The sequence below is a fragment of the Hippichthys cyanospilos genome, chromosome 12 (assembly GCF_059441005.1).
Source record: "Hippichthys cyanospilos isolate Australia breed blue-spotted pipefish chromosome 12, RoL_Hcya_1.0, whole genome shotgun sequence".
In the NCBI taxonomy this organism is placed as follows: Eukaryota; Metazoa; Chordata; class Actinopteri; order Syngnathiformes; family Syngnathidae; genus Hippichthys; species Hippichthys cyanospilos.
Window position 1 is genome coordinate 13,665,086 of NC_142380.1, and position 21,773 is coordinate 13,686,858.

At 36.5% G+C, this 21,773-nt stretch overlaps 1 protein-coding gene across 1 annotated transcript; it reads right to left on the reverse strand.

Moving 5' to 3' along the window:
• Positions 1–1,452: 1,452 nt before the first annotated feature.
• On the reverse strand, positions 1,453–16,553 carry LOC148414976 (transferrin receptor protein 1-like). The gene is made up of 18 exons (XM_088429883.1): positions 16,417–16,553; positions 9,376–9,426; positions 8,430–8,667; positions 7,881–8,064; positions 7,526–7,751; positions 7,281–7,397; positions 7,080–7,175; positions 6,669–6,808; positions 5,866–6,017; positions 5,665–5,784; positions 5,495–5,580; positions 5,332–5,395; positions 5,132–5,199; positions 4,981–5,048; positions 4,813–4,906; positions 4,486–4,707; positions 3,719–3,871; positions 1,453–3,613 (listed from the first exon to the last, which is right to left on the reverse strand). Exons 2-18 carry the CDS (start codon positions 9,406–9,408, stop codon positions 3,371–3,373), a joined length of 2,304 nt encoding a protein of 767 aa, XP_088286009.1. The 5' UTR covers positions 9,409–9,426; positions 16,417–16,553; the 3' UTR covers positions 1,453–3,370.
• Between the last annotated feature and the right edge of the window lie 5,220 nt (positions 16,554–21,773).

The following is a 21,773-nucleotide window of genomic DNA, read 5'->3' on the forward strand; positions in this document are numbered from 1 at the left end:
TCTTTGTACCGTTCAAAGATCGTCGTTAAATGACAAGACATATCACATGTGACAGTTTCGTGAACCTGCATTTAGAGCACGTTGTGACGTTTCAAGTTTTTCTTTAGCAAAAGTACCACTTCAAAGATACCATAGTTACTCGAAACTGCAGAGAATTTGATTATTAATCTGGAGTTATTATCATATACCTGGAGTTGATGGTTGGAATCAAGATCAAGTGGGACATCTTTTTATGTGTCGTTCATCTTCGATCTGCATTCACGCTTTCGTCCCACTCTTAAAGGAACACGCCAGTTTTTCTGACTGCAGGGGATTGATAGATTTAGTGTAAAACACTTTAAACGTTGATATTTATTAGTCTTCGCGTGATTTAAAACGCACACGGAGTGAAATGGGAATATATCTCAATTTGACAGCAAAAAATAGTGGCTGGCCTAAAGTTTTTTGTTTGTTTTAAGTGTAGTAGCAATGATTCATGACGTATGTTATTGCCTCAAAACCGGCCTTATTTAAGATGCGCCATTTTTCATCCATTTACTAATTTATTATCAGGATATAATCATAACGTTTACTTTGTCGCCATCTTCTGGCCAAACATTGCCCCAGAGACGGAGCTACACCCCTTGTCACTCTTTGACTGCCCCCACACTTAAAGGGACACTGTGTAATATTTGACAATTTTTCATTGCGGACAGCATGAAGTGCTGTGTTCGTAGCTATAACAAACATAGCAGCCTCAGAAGAAGTGCCACGCCCCATGTAACATAATTTAATAACTAGACCTACAATTATATTTAAAACACACTGACATTTATTTGCAGGATTTGGAAATTTATAATCATTTAATGTATTCCTTTTTGATGAAAAACAGTCAAATCTTATGCAATGTCCCTTTAAGGTGTTCGTCTGCCATTTTACGCCATTTTTACACACTTGCAGTATTTAGACTGCCTTACACCTGCCACAAAGTCTTTATATTAACTACATGTTTAAATTTATATTATAGAATGTGTTTATTCCATGAAACCTTGGCTGTGCATGGTATGATAAAAAATGATGCATGCAAGCACACATGAATGCCCAGCCATTCAGTTAGATGTTGTGTCGCCCTGGTTACACCTCAGAATTGGGTCTTCCAAATCAAAATAATTGTACCAAATTCAGAATACTTACAATTGTTTCACTCATGAAACCCGTTGAGACTTTATATGACCTTCCCTACAAGGCCACAACAAGCTATTATAGTGTTTGCAATTAGAGTGTTTTTGAAATGTCATCTTTCAGATTGAAGACGTTTACTAAACATTTGCATGTGCCATTTAGGAATGACAGCAACTCTATGCAGAAAGTGTGAAGTAGGCCTGTGTATAATTGATTAGACACAAGTGGCTCATTGTTCAGATGCAGACCTGTACATTCCCAAGACTACTCATTCAAGGAGAATGAAATGTCTGAGAGCAATGTGATTGTTTATTGCAGAAAAGAAATGAAAAATGACAAACTTGCATAAATTGGGAAGATACAAGTTGCTTTGAAAACATTTTCAAAACACTTTCTTCTGTTTTTCAAATGATCACTTCATCCATTTAATCAACAGATGAACTACTTGCCAATTTATGAACAATAAATCATTTTAACGTTAGTGAGCTAAAACTATGACACAATTTGGAGCTACTTGAATTTTGTGTATATATATCCTGAACATTTCAGTTCTCTTTTGATGAGCACCACCACACCATTAACAACTGTAAAAAATGTGTGATTATATTTTGCATGTAGAACTGATTTTAACAGAACACGCATGAAAAAATGTCTTTGAAGGGAGAGCAAAGACACATGCAGATAATCGCAAGAAAAAAAAAAATCAACATTCTACACCGGAGGAATAACCTATAATGCATTCATGAAATAAAAGGCACAAGTGACTTTCTTTAACGAACCCGAACGCAAACACACTGAAGATTAACATTATAACTGCAGCAAACAATTCATGTGTGTGTGGGTGAGGGTCAATTTTCCACGTCCACTTGATTTGACATGCGGAAAAAGGCCACCATTAGGATCCCAGAGTGCAACTTAGCCGTTCAGGTCCCTCACCTCAATACAAAAGAACATTTTAAAGCAGTTCTGAAAAACTGTGGGGCAAACCACAAGGGCAGGCGTATAGAAAGAAAGTACACACAGAAGGCAACATTAAAAAGATGTGAGCGCCGAGCAATGAAAATGAATCGTGCTGTTAATGTAATTGACTTCATATATACAAAAATTATGGGAAACACTGTCCCCGATAATATAAAAATCCACCCATACAGTGAAATATGGAGGGCACTGCCTCCGATACAGACACACCTTGGTAGATAAAAACTACCTTCTTCGTTACACATTATGGAAGACACTGCTTCCGATAATGTTGCCAGGATGAGAAGTGCACAAGTGAGCACAAGTTTTGATAGACAAGCAGCTTCCATTCATTTCAATGGAGAACTCTTGTGTGTGCTCAAGGCTGGCTGTTGTATACGTGTACTTCTTTTAGCAGATGCTGCTTTTGTCATTTCGACAGTATAACTGTCATAATTATGGAAGGCACTGCTCCCGATAATTATACATTTCTCTATAAAAGGCAATTTAAAAATATTTATAGTGAACCCTGTCACTGATAAACAAAGAAAAAAAAACAATCACACAATAAATAGACTTCACTTTGAGTGCCACCTGGTAAAAGATCAACTCCCTGCTTTTTATTTGTGGTTTGATTTTCCAATTTCAATTTCCTGACTTTTAAAATGCCTTCATGTTCATTTATGTTTATAATTAATAATTTTAAAGATGCCATTCAAAATACTCGTTAGCTATAGTCTTGCTATAGTATATTGCATAGTACATGAACGTCTAATTATAAGTATGAGGATATTTCGGTTAAGAAAGAAAAACAGTAAATATTGTTGCTATTAGGTTTGAATGGCATGTTACTGGTTTTGAATTGTGATATTAAAAGAAATGAAACATAATTACTATGGTGTAGTTAACAGAATGCCCATATTATATATTGTTTTTTTTTCATCTTATGGTAACACCCACAAGGATTTGAGGCATTTAGCATTAAAAGGTGGTGACGATAGTACCAAAGGAATCTGAAGTCATCGATTTTGATTAAGCACCATTTTGAAGCATCCATTCAAGAGAACAAAACACAAGAAAACTACAGTGAAAATTTACTGTGTTGATATGAAGCGTGTGTGATTTTGGATGCAAAACTAAGGGAGCCGAGGCAACTTTTATCTGATGTGGATGATTAAATATTATTTTTATCAATATTGTTATTATGATCATTGTTATTATTATTAAGGGTAGACCAGAGGGTGACAATAACTTAGAATTCATTATCAAGCGACCACATGTCTCCTGCTACTGCAGTTGCACAACCCTGAATTGTCCAGGTGGCCAAGGCAAACTGGTTGCGGAACTGGTCCACATCAGCTTCTGGGCTGTCTATCCTGAGGGCATCAAGGTGGTTGGACAGTCCTTTGAGTGTATGTTGACCAGAGCCGAGCACGATGTGGCGGAAAGGACTTTCTCGAGCGGACACGTAGGCTGACAGTAAGTTTCTCTCCACCTGCAGGATGGATGCCTTTTGTTAACGTGACCATCTTCCTACAGTGCACGCATTTGTTTTGACAAGCTAGACCTCGGCGAAGAGCCGAAGCTCAGCAGGTCTTACCGACATGATGCGATCATTGTAGACGCGGCACATCTCAGTGTTACTCAAATCACTGTTTTGGATGTCTTTCATCAGGTTACGTGAGGCTTGACTGTAAGAGCCAGAGGCTGACATCAACCACTGCACTGATGTTGGGATCAGATTAGGCCGCATCTGGACACAGTGGATGTGTGGCCCATGGTTAGGTTTAAAAAGGGTGTTCAGACGGTTACTGTGCATTAACCCTTTCACTCCCATTGGGACAATGTGTCTGACAGCTTTTCAAAAAATCGCACTGGGTATAGGAATGGTAGCAATAAGATGAAATGGCATCCCAGCAATTCATTACACACCTATCAGCAGATTCTAGAGGCATTTAGCAACTTTTCCTTACACAAGCCAGTACAGGGCCAACTGTCAAAAAAGTAGGTTGTGTTGTACAATTATAAATTAAGAAATATATTGATCATTATTGTTATTATTATTATTATTAATATTATTATTACAAAATACCAAATACCAAAAATCCCAAGGCCTGTAACTTAATCTTTGGAAGTGAGAATCTTTTAACTAATTTTCCAAGTATTCTAGACTTATAAACAAGTAATATATGCCATAAATTTTATTTTTTGGAAAAAAAAAAGAAATTGGTAGTGAAAGAGTGAAGAATAAGAAGAAAACGAAGAATATTGTTTCCTCTGGGTTTTCACTATATCCCCCACAAATAGCAGGGCAGTATAGATAATGATGGTCCACTCAAATGAATAACTGTTAAAAAGGACACCTACCTTCTGTATAGTGTAGACTTTCCTGTTAATCTGAGCAACATGCGTTCGAATGATCTTGTCATATTTTGACAGGTCCATCTGCAGCAGATGATCATGGACCAACCTTAGCACTATATGACCTGCAAACTTGGCAGCCGCTTCAGCTAGCTGCAGGTGCTGGCTGGATGTGACAGTAATCAACTTCTCCTGGGTATCCAGCAATGTGCCAAAATACGGATAATCCTGCAAAAGGAGCCCAATTTAAAATCAGTTCAATGAATACCACATATTTTGCATAAGGATGCCTTAGTTATTTACTGTATGGTAAAGCAGCAGGATCTGACTTACTTTATTGCTGGAAGTAAATCGAAATGACAGGGATGGAATACCAGTAAAGGCAGTGAAAGGATAAGCAGCATTATCCAGCTTTAGAGGTTCCAACCTAAATGAACATGACGATATATCAATGAGATCAAAAAGTAACTCTATGCTAGCACAAAGATGCACTGTACATACACGTTGGATTCCCAGTTGCTTTTTCCAAATTGAGAATAGAGGGACACAGCTTTATTCTGGAGGGACACCTGAGGAGTAAACAATTGCATGTATTATACAAATTTAACATCATGTTGGGAACTCCTAAAGTACACAGGACATAAAGATGTACCTCTTTGAGGGTGCGTTCAATCAAGTTGTACAACATAGGACTTGCTGCTACTTTCAAACCATTGTGACCTGGAAAAGGGAATATTTAGTTCGGCGATTCATAAAAATGTACAAATGGACATTTGCAGTAAACAGTCAGCACTCATAAAACAAATAAAAAGATTTGAATGAATGTGAAAAAATATAAATGATGGTGCATACCAGCGACAATGCCATCAAGGTTGATGTAAGAGAAGGCTTTCGTACTAAGAGAAGAAAGATAGCCCTGAAAACAAGAAACAGATAATAATATTTCAACTCTTCAGTTGTATCTTTAACTTGACAGATGTTTTGGATGGAGCAAAATTTTGCATGCACTTCCCACCTCCAGCCACTCAGTGGCACCAACGCTTCCATATTCTCCAGCACTCCAACTTGCAAACACGATGCTCCTCCTTGGCTTGAACCCATCTATTTAAAGATACGGTGCGACAAGTTTGGAACAAGGGATTCAGTAATGCAAGATCTAAATAGCGGCAGCCACAAACATCTTACCCTTCTTGAGCATTTCTGAGATTGCACGAGCCATTTCCATAAGAACGCCAGTGCCAACAGTTGATGCAGCAAAACCTGGACCCCAGGCATCCCTCTGGGCACCAATAACCATATATCGATCTACAATCAAAACACAAGCATTGGGTAGGAATTCACATTTTAACACCGACTCTGTCTTGTTGAACACAATTTCATGAACACCTGCATCCACGAAGCCTTCGATGACTCCAAAGACATTGTGGATCTTTTTCTCAGTGAGAACGTTTTTCACCACCACGGAAATGACATCACTCTCATTACCAAGTTTGTTGAAAACACCCCACTCGTCTGGTGCATTCTGACCCCCCAACTGTCTGTGGGAAAAAAATAGAGAGATCAGTTCCTCGCAATGCAAAGTAATGATATAAATTGCTACTGTATTTATAAATCAGTATCCAATTTTAAGCAGCCCATTCTATATACAGTATTATGGAAATCATATAACATGGTTTCAAAAAGCTATTTTAAAAAAAAACAGTGAGGAGACAGAAAGGAAAGCACGGGTGTGAATAAGTAGAGTTGATGCAACACACTACCATTAATACTATTAAAATTAATAATCTATTTTTCCATATTTATATAGGCGCAGGCACAAAGAAATTATGTACAGTTGAAACAGTACAAATATTTCTCATCGTGATGACTAAAGACATTTAATAAAAGAAAAAAAAATCACGTTAATGATTCTAAAGGTGATTTGATCACCTTTTACAATCAGCTTGGATTTGTTAGGTTTTCAATATAATTACTTCAACTGATATTATTATTGCTCGGCGGATTGAATTTGATATGATTATTAAAGTTGAAAAATGTTAACGCGGTCGTCGCATTCTTTAATATTTTTCCTGTAAATGGCCCTTAGGGGGTATGTTTGGGCATTCCTCTTGTATATGATAACCATTACAAGATCGGATTTCCTTTTAATGGTTTTAATACTATTTCGGCAAATGCGTTGTAAGCCTTACCTAAGAATTTTCATGGCTGTGCTTGCTGTGATGGTTTGAGCCAAGATACTTGGTAGACCTGATGACTCGGCAGGTGGGAACTGGGTGTGATTAAATGAGGGAAACCCAGGGGTATAAGGATCTCCTGAACCCAAATGGACCTTGGAAAGGAAAGGAGGGACGGAAAAAGGTTAGGACATCGCATAGCTTCAGATGCACCTAGCTGTCTGTTGTTATTTTCGGCTAGTGCAACATTTCACAAACAGGCACAATTGAGTACATCGTACAGTGTTAAATCGTCACTTCCTGCTTCACTTTTTGATACATCTAATTGTGTTTCCCGGTCCCCGTTAGCCACAAAAAAACGAGGGAGCACTGTTTTGCGTATTACGGTTCTTCGTTTGCATTATGTTTAAATCAGAGTATACTCACATGCCCAAAGAGCTGAGTGGTCGGTTCAGATGGATAATCATTAGGGTCTCGGTAGATCAGGACAGCAGAGGCCTTCATTTTGGCAGCATTGGCTACCTAAAAAAACAAATGAAAGCGGTTGGTTACATACTACTGGTTGACTGTTAATAATGAAACACATTTTCAGTTTTGAAAATGCTTTAACAAGTAGCACCAACCCACCTTTTCCGCAAAACTGATTTTCCCGGCTCGGATCAGCATAACTCTGCCACTCATGTTGATGTTCCGCAGCAATTTAAAGTCACTTTCCTGCCCATAGTAGGCAAATAAGACAGCTCCCTGCATGAGACAAATATGAAATCAGTGGTTTACTATTGTTATATCTTATTACTGACAGCTGTTTTGTTCACCAGATATATTAATTTTGATTTAAAAAAAAAGGTTTGTTGATTTTTAAGATTAATTACCTTTACATTTCCATTAGCACTATAAGACAGAAATCCTTCTGGACGCTCTTCGATGCCATTCTTAAAAATAACTTGGTTAGAGCCAGATAGCGGCTGATCTTGAACTTTAACATAGTGCTCGTCGGTCCAGGTTTTCAAGCCATACTGTTGAAACTTCTTGATCAGCTTGTCTGCCAAAGCATCATCACCTGAGGAACCAGCACGATGGCTGCTACTTGACATGTCACTATGGAATTATTTAAAAAAAAAATGAATGAAAGACAGTATGAGACAAGAAGGATTTGTTTGTTTTTGTGTGTGTATGCCATATATGTATTTATGTGTATATTTACTTATGAATTCATTTTACATTCACCTGAAGGCAATCCCTAAGTTAGTTGCACTCAATTTCTGGGCAAATGCATTCTTGACATCACTCCAGGCCATGATGGGAGCAGCTCCAGTCTCATGCTGGATGAACTGAACAGGCAATTCCTCAGAGACTTCACAGCTGAGAGGCACCTCTTTTTTACGATGGACCAAGTAGCCAATCAGGTACCCTGAAAGTAGCGGTAGTTCAAAATGAGAAAACTATCTCAGCACTGAATTACAACCCAAATGGAAGTCAGTATATTATTGGGTCATTTTGCTGCATAACCTCCTACTTTGTAATGCGTTGTGTGCGTCAAACTAAAAATGTGTGAGGAAAAAATAACATTGATCAGTTTGAGCATTAAAAATGTTCTTTGTAGTGTATTCAACTGGAAATGTTGAAAACGATTTGCAAATCATTGTACCGAATTCGTTTTTTTTTTTTGCACAGTGTGATAGAAACTGAGGTTAGTACAGAAGCTGTTTTTATACAAGTTTAGCGGGGAAAACACATAAAAGATGCCAACTGCTACATTCGCTAATCCAGTCTTACCGATGATAAAGATGAGGAGGATAGTAGCTACTATAAAGCAAAGGTTTTTAGGTGTACGTCCAAATTTTGAAGTCATGTAGGATTTGTGGTTGGAGTTATGATTGAGGTGGTCTCCCACTCCATTTTCACCAACTTCTTCATCCACTTCGGATGAAAGCTTCATCTCCACGTGACTGTTGTCACCTTCCATGTTCTGGGTCAAGTTGAAACGTGTATACGAATGTGGTTCTCCATTAAACTAGAGCAGAAAGAGAAATACATAAATTAGACAACTGATACATTGAAAGGAGTAAAACCTATATATATATATATATATATATATATATATATATATATATATATATATATATATATATATATATATATATATATATATATATATATATATATATATATATATATATATATATATATATATATATATATATATATATATATATATATATATATATATATATATATATATATATATATTTATAAAAAAATGTGTATATATATATATATATATATATATATATATATATATTTATAAAAAAATGTGTATATATATATATATATATATATATATATATATATATATATATATTTTTTTTTTTTTTTTTTTTTTTTTTCAATTACCTTTATTATCTTAAGTATCATAGGTATTTAAATATATTTAGCGACTTATGGCCGACCCTGTGGATTTTGGAACATTCAAAAGTATACTGTATATTAAAAGAAGATAAAATAAATAAAAGTTGAGAATAACTTTGGACATTTAATCATTAAAATATCTTAAGACAACATCTTACATATATCCATTCATCCCTCAAAAGATACCTTTATTTGAACTAGCCACTTTTTGGTGTTGTTTCATTATGTCAAAGACCAAAGCAAAGAGGATCAAAGCAAAAGAAAGACAGGATAACCAAAAGAACTTTGTAACAATGAATGTAAACATACTCACAATTTTAGTTATTGTTGACCTTGCCTGGTCCATTGTTGCTTTGACGGAACTCTAAAAAAAGTAAAACACACAATTCATGTCCTACTGCGTGACTCAGACGACCAAAATATGTAATAAAAAAGATGATGATATAATGAATAATAATAGCAAACTGTACCAAACTACAGTATTGACAACAAAAAGGCATGTTAATACAGTACTATATGTTTGTGCATATGGGAGCAAAGCATTCACCGCAACAAGAAATTGTTTGCATTTTATAAAAACACAATGGTGGTACAAGCATTCTAAACCTAACGAGAATGAAAAGCAACATGGGATTCAAAGCCTCGCAAGTCGTCATCTTATCTCAGTGACATGTGCTTGGTGAGGGCCCAAGATGGATCAAAATGTTGACACCCATGATGCTTTCCAAATTCAAGTAAAAAGATTCTATACTTTTTTCTAATAAATTTCATTTTATATCTTCTTTAAACTGTGAGCAAATTCAGTACAGTATTAGTTTTTTTTTGTTTTGTTTTTTACTGTGAACAGTGTGGTGTCCCAATTCTATCCTACCTCCATAAAACATTTTTTTATTTCCTCTGCAGCTTACCAAAAGTTTTTTTTCAACACAAAAGACGACACTAGTTCAGAACCTTGCTCACCACAGGCTCCATGGGAACCCCAATGGCACAATGATACAATAACGCAAGGACCGGCTCCCCGCTCACTTGAGGAGATATAAAAGAAGGTTCAAATTTAACAGAACAGTGGGACCTGAAATGTATCTCTTATACAACACAATTCACAAGGAGTGAAATAACTGGCATGCGAGTGATCACCTGAGAGGAGTTGATCCGACGGTTAAAAGATAAAGGTTTTCTCAGGACAGATATATGACTGAAAGCAAGTATGAGTTGAGACTAAACAAAAGGAGCTAAAATAAACAACAGGAAACACCAAGCAAGCCAATTATTAAACACAAAGCACACAGCTATAGAGGTAACATTAATTACTAAGCTGGCCGGACTTAGAACTCATCTTTTATATAAGCTGCACCGGTATATAAGCCGCAGCAGCAAAAATTGAGCAAAAAAACATCTTTTGCCACAGATAAGCCATATACTGTATACCGTATTTCAAATGTACACGCCACAAACTTTTTAAAAGATCTTATTCAATTTAAACTTTTAAAAATATATATATTTTAATAATATACAGTATTTTAAAACTCTTTTTGATCATAGCCATTGATTCACATCTTTTCAGTTCTATTTCCTAGTTGTTCCATAAACTGACTCCTTGAACACACGTTTGCTTGAGCGGTGGAAAAAATCAGCAGATAAGCTGCACTGGACTATAAACTGCAGGGCTCAAATCATGACGAAAAAATCGCGGCTTATAGTCCGGAAAAAAATCTTACACAGGTGAAAAATTATGAGACTGCACACAAACCTCTCAGCATTTGATGGCAGCTGATCAGTCAGTGAGTAGCTAGTTAGTGGGAAAAGCTAATATTATAGCAGCACACCTCTTTATTCCGTGCGCCTTCTTGCTACGAATAGATGTAATACATCCAGGTATTTTTCTTGTTACTAATGCGAATAAAAAAGTTGGTCTGTACCAGCTGTGATTCCTATTAAACGGCAATGTAACAAAACGGGAAGTGAAAACCGACCAAAATAAAACCAGTAATGGGGCTATTTATTAGAACCCAAACTTGCTCACCCAGCCAGTCCACGCCATTTCCTCAAGCCAGGTGTCTTGGAGGAGAATAACATTGAACACAGACTGTATAGACCAGGCTTGGAGAGCCAGGATATAAAATAAGACCATCAGCATACATGGTTTTCCTGTATCTCCCCCCAAAACACATGCAACTATATAATATGCTAGTGAACTAATTGTGAAAGTTGCAAGCGCTGAAAAGTTTAGCGTGAACAGATGAATTCCCTGCTCACTGTGACACTATGCCTATTACAGTAAGTGATCAACTCTTTCAAACCATTTCCAAACAGTGCCTCTAAATTTGGTTGTTGTTCACCTATTTGCATGTTTCCCTAAAATCCGTGGTCAGCCACTGAACTTTGACCTTGACTTCTAGTGAGTAGAACAGACATTACACTAAACACCCTGGCACTGAAGAAAAGCTAAAACTGAGCCAACAGCCTTGGACTTATCAAGACAAGCAGAATGTTTTCTCCACATATCTCAATAATCATTGTATGCGAGAATCAATGTCCATGACCTTTGGTTCAATCAAAGTAAGTCAAAGTTAAACATGATGTTTTTTAATTCGACGTGTCAAGTCGAGGTGCATGTGCGCTCCACAGTTAAATGGCAGAGAACCTAATTTATGAACTCCACCAGCACTTGGACATTGCGTGAGGAGCGCTTGTGTGGACGAATGCCAAGGGGCCATGAATGACCGCGCAAACAGGCAGGCCTGGCCCAATTTACTGAACCAAAGAACTGTCATGCCAACTGCAACAGTGTGTTTCCAGGACTAAACATTTCCCCGTGCATTACTCAAATATAATAAAACAAGTCAAAGCCGCACCGTAGCCTGCACCTTGCCTAACATCTCAGCCACACAATTACTTTGTGAACGTTTTGACCTGCTATGACTTTCGGTTAAATTTAGATCATCAATTTGACTGGCCTAACATTAGCTACAGTAGTCCCTTGACTGAAACCTTGACTTGTGACACAAAGCCATTAAACACCACGAAGAATAACTTTCAACCCTTTCTCCTCTTTACTATGGAGAGAAATGCTTGCCGTAAGCTACGCACTATAAAAAGTGGCATTAAAAAATGACCAGCTTCATAAAACTAATTGGTCACTTAGGTGGGTAGAGAAATGTCTCTAATCTTACATGCCAAACATACCATGCTTTAACCAAGCTAATACTTTAATCAGATTAGCTGCTCTTTCACTCTCAGTTGACAGCTATGCTGCCATTGCCAATAAACACAATAAAAAGACAAAGAAATTAAAATAATGAGCATAACTACTTTCAGAACTGTGCCAGACTCAAAACTCATCTCAGGGTTGAGTTTATTATCCTAAAGGTGACCATCTGACCACTTCAGTCTTATGAGGCATGCGCTGTATCTATGTTTGGTAAATTTTCAACTCACGTGTGTCAATCGGAGATAGTAAGCGAAGTTGTGTCACGCCCTTGTGGGAGCAATGCTTCTTGGTAAGGAAGTCAAACTAGAAGAAGGCCAGTTCACCCAAGTCACTTGAACCATACTAAACGATTTGGCAAGAAAGGCCGGTTGAAAACTGACCAATACCAATGAGCCCACATTACATTCTTATCATCATTTGTACAATATAAAGCATCGGTTGTTGTGATGAATCAAGCAGGACACCTATAAAAACAATTTAACTGGTGAATTTATCTATTTTCAGCGTCAAGCGTAATGCTCTTTGTCACAAAACCAGTCCCTTGAAAGACATATACCTATGTCAACGTTGAGTGATGAAACTCAACAAAATGCTTTGTTGAAAATCTTTTGTAGTAAGGTACAAAACCCCGAGACATCAGATGCGTAAAATCACAAAGAAACATAAGATACCAATACATGAATAGTACATTTGAATTTATTATTATCATTTTAATCAGGTGTGTTTGGGAGGGAACAATCAAAATTATGCAGGATTTGCGGCCCTTGAAGACTGGAGTTTGAGACCTATGCTCTGCAGAGTCATGGTTTAGCAAACAATTTGAAATTGGGAAAGGTAAGGATTTTTTTTTTATGCCTAGAAACAACTGATGCAAAATTTAAAGGCTTGCCTGCATCTATAAAAGGCCCCACCAATCCAATCCTAACTAGATGGCTATATTTTTTAAAAAAAACTAAATCATATGAACAATCAAATGATTTTTGTTTTTTTTCTAGTTGCTTGCTACCCTAATACTATGAGCCGCTCAAATTATTGAAGACAAATTAATTTAGGTTTTGACATACTTGGTCAATAAAGCTGATTCTGATTGTGATCCTAAATGTGAACTACTTGTTAATAGCAATTAAAGACAATTAGAAATGCAATAATTATGACATACCGTATCAATAGATTCATATATGAGTACTGTTGGTGAAATGTCAAGGTTTTAATAACCGTTAACACTGCCTATAACCAGAAATGAGTTTTTTCTTTCTTTCTTTCTTAATGAAACAATGAGAGCGTTTAAACGGTGCAGACTATGATTGGTTGCTTGATGAGTTGACTCGACTTTTTTTTTTTTTTTACCGTATTAGCATAAATGGAGGATAATCTTTGTCTTAACCTCCTCTGACCTAAGCAGCATGCTGGAGGACATGACGGGTTTGTATAAACCAATAAATACAATCAATTTTTATTCAAATGTAAAGGTAGGTTCTCTTTTTTTTTTTTTTAAATCAAAAACACTAATTTATGCACAAGCTAGTCAAACGGACTTGCTTTCTGTATCATTTTAAAGGTTACAAACGATAACACTGAAGGTACTCACCATTATTTTAGAGGGTATGTCTAGTCTAGTGTGCATCCCAGTGGAAATTCATGGAGGTGTGGTGCAATACCTTACAAATAGCTTAACAGTGACGGGGCACTTAGAACAATTGAAAAACAAGATGTTAATGTATTTATTCATTCAGCTATTTATTTGTATTAAACGTGGTACACATTTCTGAATGCACCAAATGTTCAATATTCATTTTAAAAATCAATAATATTGTGCTCAATGGAAAAAAAACAGAGCTGTAATTTTAATAATCATAACGTGATATTTTTGCTCGAGGTTATCATACCGTCAGAATCCGAAATCGGCCCATGTCTAGTGGTATAGGAAGTAGCAGGGTGTTAAATACAGTTCAGTTGTATCAAATTTTGAAGTACAGTTCAGTTGAGCATTTCAGAACTGTTTTTCTTCAAAATATTTACTTAGGTAAATGATTGATTTAAATTATTCTTCTTCAATTGTTTTATTTTTATATTTAAGCATCATTTAAAGATTAAACTTGGTACTTAAAATGGTACAGAGGTGTCTAAAAAGATTGCACTATTAAGGCTTTAACATTTTAATAAGCACTTGGGCTCACTACGCTACTGCATTTTAACTTTGGTCATCATGGGGTAATTGTCAACATTTTCAAGTGATATTTGGTGTAAAATGTTTCAAATTCACTCATGTAAGTTTACAATCTAAACGAAAGTTTCCAAGTATGAGTAAAATTCAGCCAACCACCACTTACAGTGGAATCTCAGTTTACAAAACTAATTCAATATGAGATTCCAAAATGTTTGTGAACTTCAATCACTTTCAGCCCCGGAAGAAAGGTTACTTTGTTTTGATGGGTTCAGTAATTACAAAGTAATGAATGTTATGGAAATAAATGACCCCAAACTTCACAATGAAGGTTTGATTTGGTAAGAAAAAAATCCTGTAGATAATATTCAGACAATAATAATGAATGCTGATTTGAAAGTTCTAACATAAATTTAACATTCATAGCTTGTGCATAACTGTGTTAAAAGAATAGTCCATATATTTTGCCATTTTTAGCAGTAAAAAGTGATTTTTTTCCATAATTCATTTGATAAAGTATTTACTATCTTAAAAATGATTTTATTCATGAAAAATTATTTCCTTTGATACACTTTTTCCTACTTGTCGTCGACCGAAAATGATTACCTGTGCTCGAGGCTCGGGTAGCGACCAATCATTGCTCTCACCTTTTCATGTGACGTTCACATTCATAAGCCGTGATTGAGTGCTGGTTAACCTGAGCCTTTAGCACCATGTTATTTTAGGTCAACAGAAAATAAATAAATAAATAAATATTTAAAAAAAGGGGCGGTTCATGGAAGAGTTTAGCTAAGATTTAGCTCATTTTCAAAGTTTTGATTTTCAAAATGACAAATAATTGAATTAATTGCCTGTCTTTATTCTGAAGAAATAAAACAGAAGTAATCATAAAATCAGTGTTGCTAACTTCTGCTTCTGAGGAGGGTTGTTTGTGAACCAAAATTGGACTATATGAAAAAAGCTGTGTAAAATTGCCAAAGATGGTGAGAGGGGGAGAGCAATTATTAAAGAAACTGGAGAGCATAGTGGCTGTGGAGTTAGGGGAGCACCAGAGTCATTGTGCTGGGGTAAATCATGTGAGAGTCACATTGGAGGAAAGCATGAGAAAGTAAGACCAAAAAAAAAAAAAACGTTGGACAGTGAGGCAGGGAAATCCTATTTCTTGAGAAAGGTCCAAGCCCAAATAAGTAGACTGCAGACATGACCTGAAGTCCCCTTTTGGGGTGTCAGACACCAGTGACCTTGGCAAAGTCGCACAGTTGGGACAAAACAAATAATTACTGATTCTACCAATGTTTCCTCCTGAGTTGTTTTCTGCGTTGCACTTAACGCCCCATATGACATGCAACCCAGTGTAGATTCCATGTGTTTCCATTAAAAAAAACTGTCAAGTTCACCTGCTGCTTGTCTAAACATGACCTCCAAATAAAGCCCTCTTTCACATGGCCAAGTTGCGAAAATAAACAGCTGCTTGTGGCCTGCAGGAACCAGAGGGCATGGAGTAAAGCTATCTTATCTTGCAGCAAGGTCAGGAGACATCCACGGTGAAGTGTAATGTCTACCTAGTAGTGACACAGTTACCCCGGAGTTGGAAGGTCGCACACTGGCGCTAACGGGCATACACGCCGGCTAGCTTGTTGCTTTGGCAACGTGATGCCCGGACTGTTCATTGTTCAGATTTGTCGAATAAAGTTAAAACGTGTTTAAATCTTCAGAATTTGAACGCTTGCATTCGCCAAATATGAGCGGTTGTGTCGACAACGGTGCGCTCGAGCGCAGGTGGGCAAATAAAAAAAGACGACACAGCAGCACGATGTAACAGAAATATATCGAAATATGTCACATATATTGCACACACAATAACGTGAAATATACATACATGCTGTCAAAAGATAAATAAATACGCCCCTCGTGTGAGCTTATATTATCGCTTTTTGCACAATGCTCTTGCTTGATATGCGCATATGTAAAAATCCTACCTTGTTTTTTAAAGCGCCGAAATCTTCAGAAGTGATTTTGACACCACGAGGTCCCACCCCCCTTTTTGTAGCTTTCTAGCTACGGTTGTGTGTTAGCCGTGTGTCCTTCAGCCAGTTGGCCCCTGCTTATATCTGGTTACACTCAACCAGTAGGGGGTGGGAGGGGGCGAAGTAAAAGAGAGCGAGAGACATTTTAGACCTTGTTTTAGACCTCAATGAAAAAAAGTAAAATAACGTGTATATTTCTGAGGAGGCAATTTTCACATGTGCAAGTCTTAATCTGTTAATTTAAAGAAGCAGATGTCAAGTCAAAAATCTTTTCTTTAAAATGTTTTCGTGCCCCCACTAGACTTTCATGGTATTCTGTTTAAAGGGAAGTTAAACGCTTGCACTTTGTGGCCCCTCCAGTCTAAACACGGTTTTCTGTGGTGATGTATTTGTGGAATATGAATTAAGAGGCAAAATCTACATGCTTTTGTCCATCAAAGCGAATGGCCATGTTGCCACTTGCTGTCAACTGAAAATGACGTCGCAGCTGGTCAGGTTCCAGGGAAGACCAATCATGTCTCTGTTTATGACCCCAGGTAAAAGGATTCGTGATTGTAATTGCAATAAAAGAATTTTTTTTTTTTTTATTTAGTTTTAGACTAACCTGTAACCTATATAAACACTGTAAAAATAGTTAACAGTTGTTCAAAGTTGGTTTATATTACTTTTCCCTTATGTCGATGTTAAAAAGGATATAGTTTTAGGTATTCTTATACTATGTTTATATATAATAATCTTATTTGTGGTCGGCATGGCAAGTGGGGGGGGGGGGGGGGGGATGTTTTGTCTTTCTGATGGAGGCTTTGCAAGATATAATTGAGAAGCACTGGCTTATGTATGTCACAACACAGAAACCAGATGATTCTTATGAAGGTTGATTTCATTGTTTTTGTAAACTTCTGCTTTTCAAAAATTATAAGACTAATCCCAGAGAATGCACTTAAAATCTGACCAACTATTCTTTGCCTCGAAATGTGAATCAGGGCAATCCAGAATCCACGGAATAGTTAAGTTTCACCGCAGCTGTGAAAATATCCCTTTTAGCAGAGGGAACAAGAGAAAATATATATTTTAATGTGGTCTTTGGGTTGCTGACTAAGTCAGAGGTGTAGACTGTTTTTTTTCCAGTGAAGTTGTGCATTTCCTCATCTTTGCCAGGTCCGGGCGCCAAACGAAAGGTTCTGAGGGCACCTTTGACTGGTTCTTTTGCCATCAATGCTTAACACTCTAATAGTAATTCCCAGCAGACTGTGTTTTCATAACTGATTGTACTCAATGTTTGCCAAAGAGGCCTAATGTAATAGCATCAAGCAAAACAGCAGGTGCATTTATTCTTGCGATGTAATTTTAACAATAATGTTTAGAAATTGGCACCCTTTGTTCTAGTAACATGGCAAAATGTTTGGTAGAAATTCTGTCTGCAGAAAAATAACACAGGCACACGTGTGTGCCAGGATTGAAGAAAGGGACCAATACTGAGTCAGGGTTGCGCTCCTGCAGACAGGGATGGCAAATCAGTCACCACTATGATTGGATGTGTTTGTTGGGGAGTGGCAAAACAGACGCCAGTGATGGTAAATTATTAATTAATCTTTGTAAACATGTTTCTTACATACTCTATTTATCGTCCGTCAACCAAAATTGATTATTTCATCAAAACACTTTCAGGGAAAGCAAGCTTCGGGCCCCAGCACCGGATTTTTTTCAGTTGGCATCAAGCTGGTGAGATGCAATTTGTGGTAGCCGGCCGGGTGGTCTATGGTCAAGTTTTGAATCATTTTTCCACAGCCCTCACTTTACAGTTTACATCATCGCTCCTTTGTAAAGCTAGGCAGTAAAGTTCAACATTCAACAACATTCAAATACAGTGAAGTTTAAGAATATGGGAAATGAAAAACTTATTTATAGGGTGCAAATCAAAGTCTGCTAGGGGCCCCATCAAAGCTTGGGCTAGTATCTAAAAGAAAAAAGCCACTATGCAAAAAGTCATCTTTCAGCAAATGACAACTAACTTTACATTTTACAGCGTTTATACAGGTTACAGCGTATTCTGAAGCTGAAAAAAAGATCTTAAATTGCATCAAACAGCCTGAAATAAAAATATGGAAAAAAAAAGGAAATTTCTATTCAAAATAGAAATATTTTTGACCAACTGAACTGTTTGATGTGAATGAATCAATAATAATACTGTAAACGTAAATTGATCTGGAAGTTTAACACCAATGTCTAGAATAGTTTAACCTGGCGAAAAAGGTGCAAAATATTGTGCTTATTTTTTCTCTAAATCACTTTAATTAATTAAAAAAAATGTTATTAGTGATTTAAGAAGTTTAGAAATCTCGCACAGACTTTGACAATGACAACGCCACTGCACCACCTGTTGGCATGGATGTGCAAATACATGACACAGCACAAAGGCAAAGCCCGTTGCCCTACGCGCCCCCCTGCCATCACATCTTCCCCCCTGCCCCACTATTTGAGAAGGACTGATTTAGATTAACAAAGGCATTTATTGATCGTAGATTGGAGTTGAACCACATTCTGTTTGTTGTATTTCATATCCATTGTGGATAGAGGGAACCTCTAACAACTAACTGTTAGTAGTCTTCATGCTTAATGGACCTAACTGTGATTGTGAACTCTCATTAAGAATTTCCCTCCAATAACTAAAGAGTATATAAAATTGAGATTTATTTCTGTTCTCTGTTTGAAAGAAGACAGTTGCGCACTTGAGATACTATCTTGATTTAAAACATAGAAAGTTCAGCTGCATTCTTAAATAAGGTGTTGTTACAGTTTCATACATCGAAGGCTTGGAATGTGAAGACACCATAGAGCTGTCCGTGAGGATTCATTCGTCTTGGGCATAGTCGTTATTTAGTAGTCGGCTGAGGTGCTTTTTTTCCACTGTTGTATCTCTGTTGTGTAGTTGAATAGTCTGTTGTATCTCTCTTATGTAGTTGAATTGTTAACTGACAGTTTTTGGTAGGCAGGTAATGCCAGTTTGGCAGGAGAATGGAAATACCTACAGTAATAAATAAATTATGTCCATTGCAGATTTTTTAAACAATCCAATTACAATTGCTTCCCTTTTTTGTCATTAATGAGGACATGTTTTTTGCTTCTGTGTGATGCACAATATAACACCATTTGGCTTTTTTTCAAGAGCTGATTGTCTTTGAATAGTCTTTGATTTGTGTATTAAAGAAAACGGCAGTGAATTTATTGAGCTAAAAAAATAATGTAGCCATTTGTTATATGTATTTGTATATATAGTGCATATGTGACCCTTGTGAGGATAAATGGCTCTAGAAAATGGATGGATGTGTAAATAAACATTTTGTGTATATGTGTTTCTTCATTGAAACATAAGGTATACAATATAGTTTACTGATGATTCCAAAACAGATGTTGGATGTGTAGTTAGCTTAGAAACAAAATGTGGGCTTGCAAATCCCAATAAATTACAATAGTTTGTATTTTCCTTAAGAAAGTTAAACAATCATAATATATATATATATATATATATATATATATATATATATATATATATATATATATATATATATATATATATATATATATATATATATATATATATATAATATTGATGTAGATAAACATCAAAATAATTCAACATTTTTCTTGTGATATAAAAATGGGAAATTAGTCAAGATTAAATAGGTCTGCTACAGTAAACCAATATCCTGGTTTCACAGATGGCCTTATTAAAAGCACAAGTTAAATTCATCAGGACTGAATTCAAGATAGCATTATCTGGTTTAGCTGAATGTGTTGTTCTCAGTGCAATGTCTGTCTCCCACAGGAAACGATGATTCTGCAGCTGCTGATAGGGACAGTCCCACATAACTGTCTCACACCTGCAAAGGAGGAACCTGACCAATCACAACTAAGGTTTCACATCAGACGCACAAGCACACACTGTCATAATGGAAACATCTCATTGACATAAGGCATTTCCTAGGTCCTAACCTTAACAATTACGAAAGATTGCCTGTCCTCAACCAAAATCAATTTCACACCTCTACTCTAACACTGTCTTGACCCTCAGAAAGATGTCTGAACTTGTGGAGTCCATCAAAAGTCCCCACAAGTCCAAGAGGAAAGCCGCAAAGCCAGTAAAATCTGGGATTTGGCCCCCACCAAGTTGCAAAAACCAAAGGTGCACGCACACACACACACTCCTAAAATGAGACCATACATTTCGAGCCCGCGTTTTTCATTTGAATATTATCTTTTGGTGTTGCCTCCCCATGTGTGTCATTATACCAGAAAACATCTCGTTATCACCTCCCCACCCTTGTGTCAGAACAATCTAACGGTACATGGTGTGTCAGTTGAGACAAAATCCAAAAAGTCACAATTTGAAGTTACAATGGAAACCTTGCAGTAGTTCAACATATTATTGATGTTCAAAGTCTGTGGGACACATTAGGTAAGACAAAAATATACACAAAAGTGAAACTCATGACATAAATTCACAAGACAAAGGTTGCATGTCATGACTTATTTCATTTGCTTTTGTTTATTGCAGCTTAGAACTAATGAAAATCTAAAATCCATTATTTCAAAAAAGTTTGAACTTACACATAAATTGTATTTTAATTAGGACGTTAGGAATTGGGCTTCTGAAATGTGCGTACTGAGTAATTAGTTTCACTTATTCAAACGGAAGTATTAAAATAAACTTTTCCTTGATACCCTAAACTGTGATACACCATAATAACAAACATCAGTGACTACACAAATGTATGTATACAGTACATACATGTCAGTATGACTATTTAGAGATTAGATGTTTATGCAATCCTGATTGCCAACAAAGGGGAAACAAAGAATCATCTAGTGACCTTTTACGCTGCCGTGTGTGTACGTCAGTGCCAGTGGCATCGTGCATTATCCCCTTTGAAAAACTACAACGGCTGATGCAACTCTTCCTGGGAGAGGTGGGTTTGTGTCTAGGGGTTTGGTCGACTTTTCAGGGTGCGCTGAAGGCTAATGATTAGCTATCTGTCTCAAAACAGAGGCCAAACATGTGCACATGGCATAGCTCCAAGAAACTTGTGACATCTTTGGTTATGTAATAATAACTCACATTGATGCGTGGCTGAAGTGCTATACCCTAATGTTCCGCTCTACTAAGGATTTTGCTTTCCATATTCTAAATAAATAAATAAATATATATATATATATATATATATATATATATATATATATATATATATATATATATATATATATATATATATATATATATATATATATTTGTGACTTTGTTGGTTGAAGAC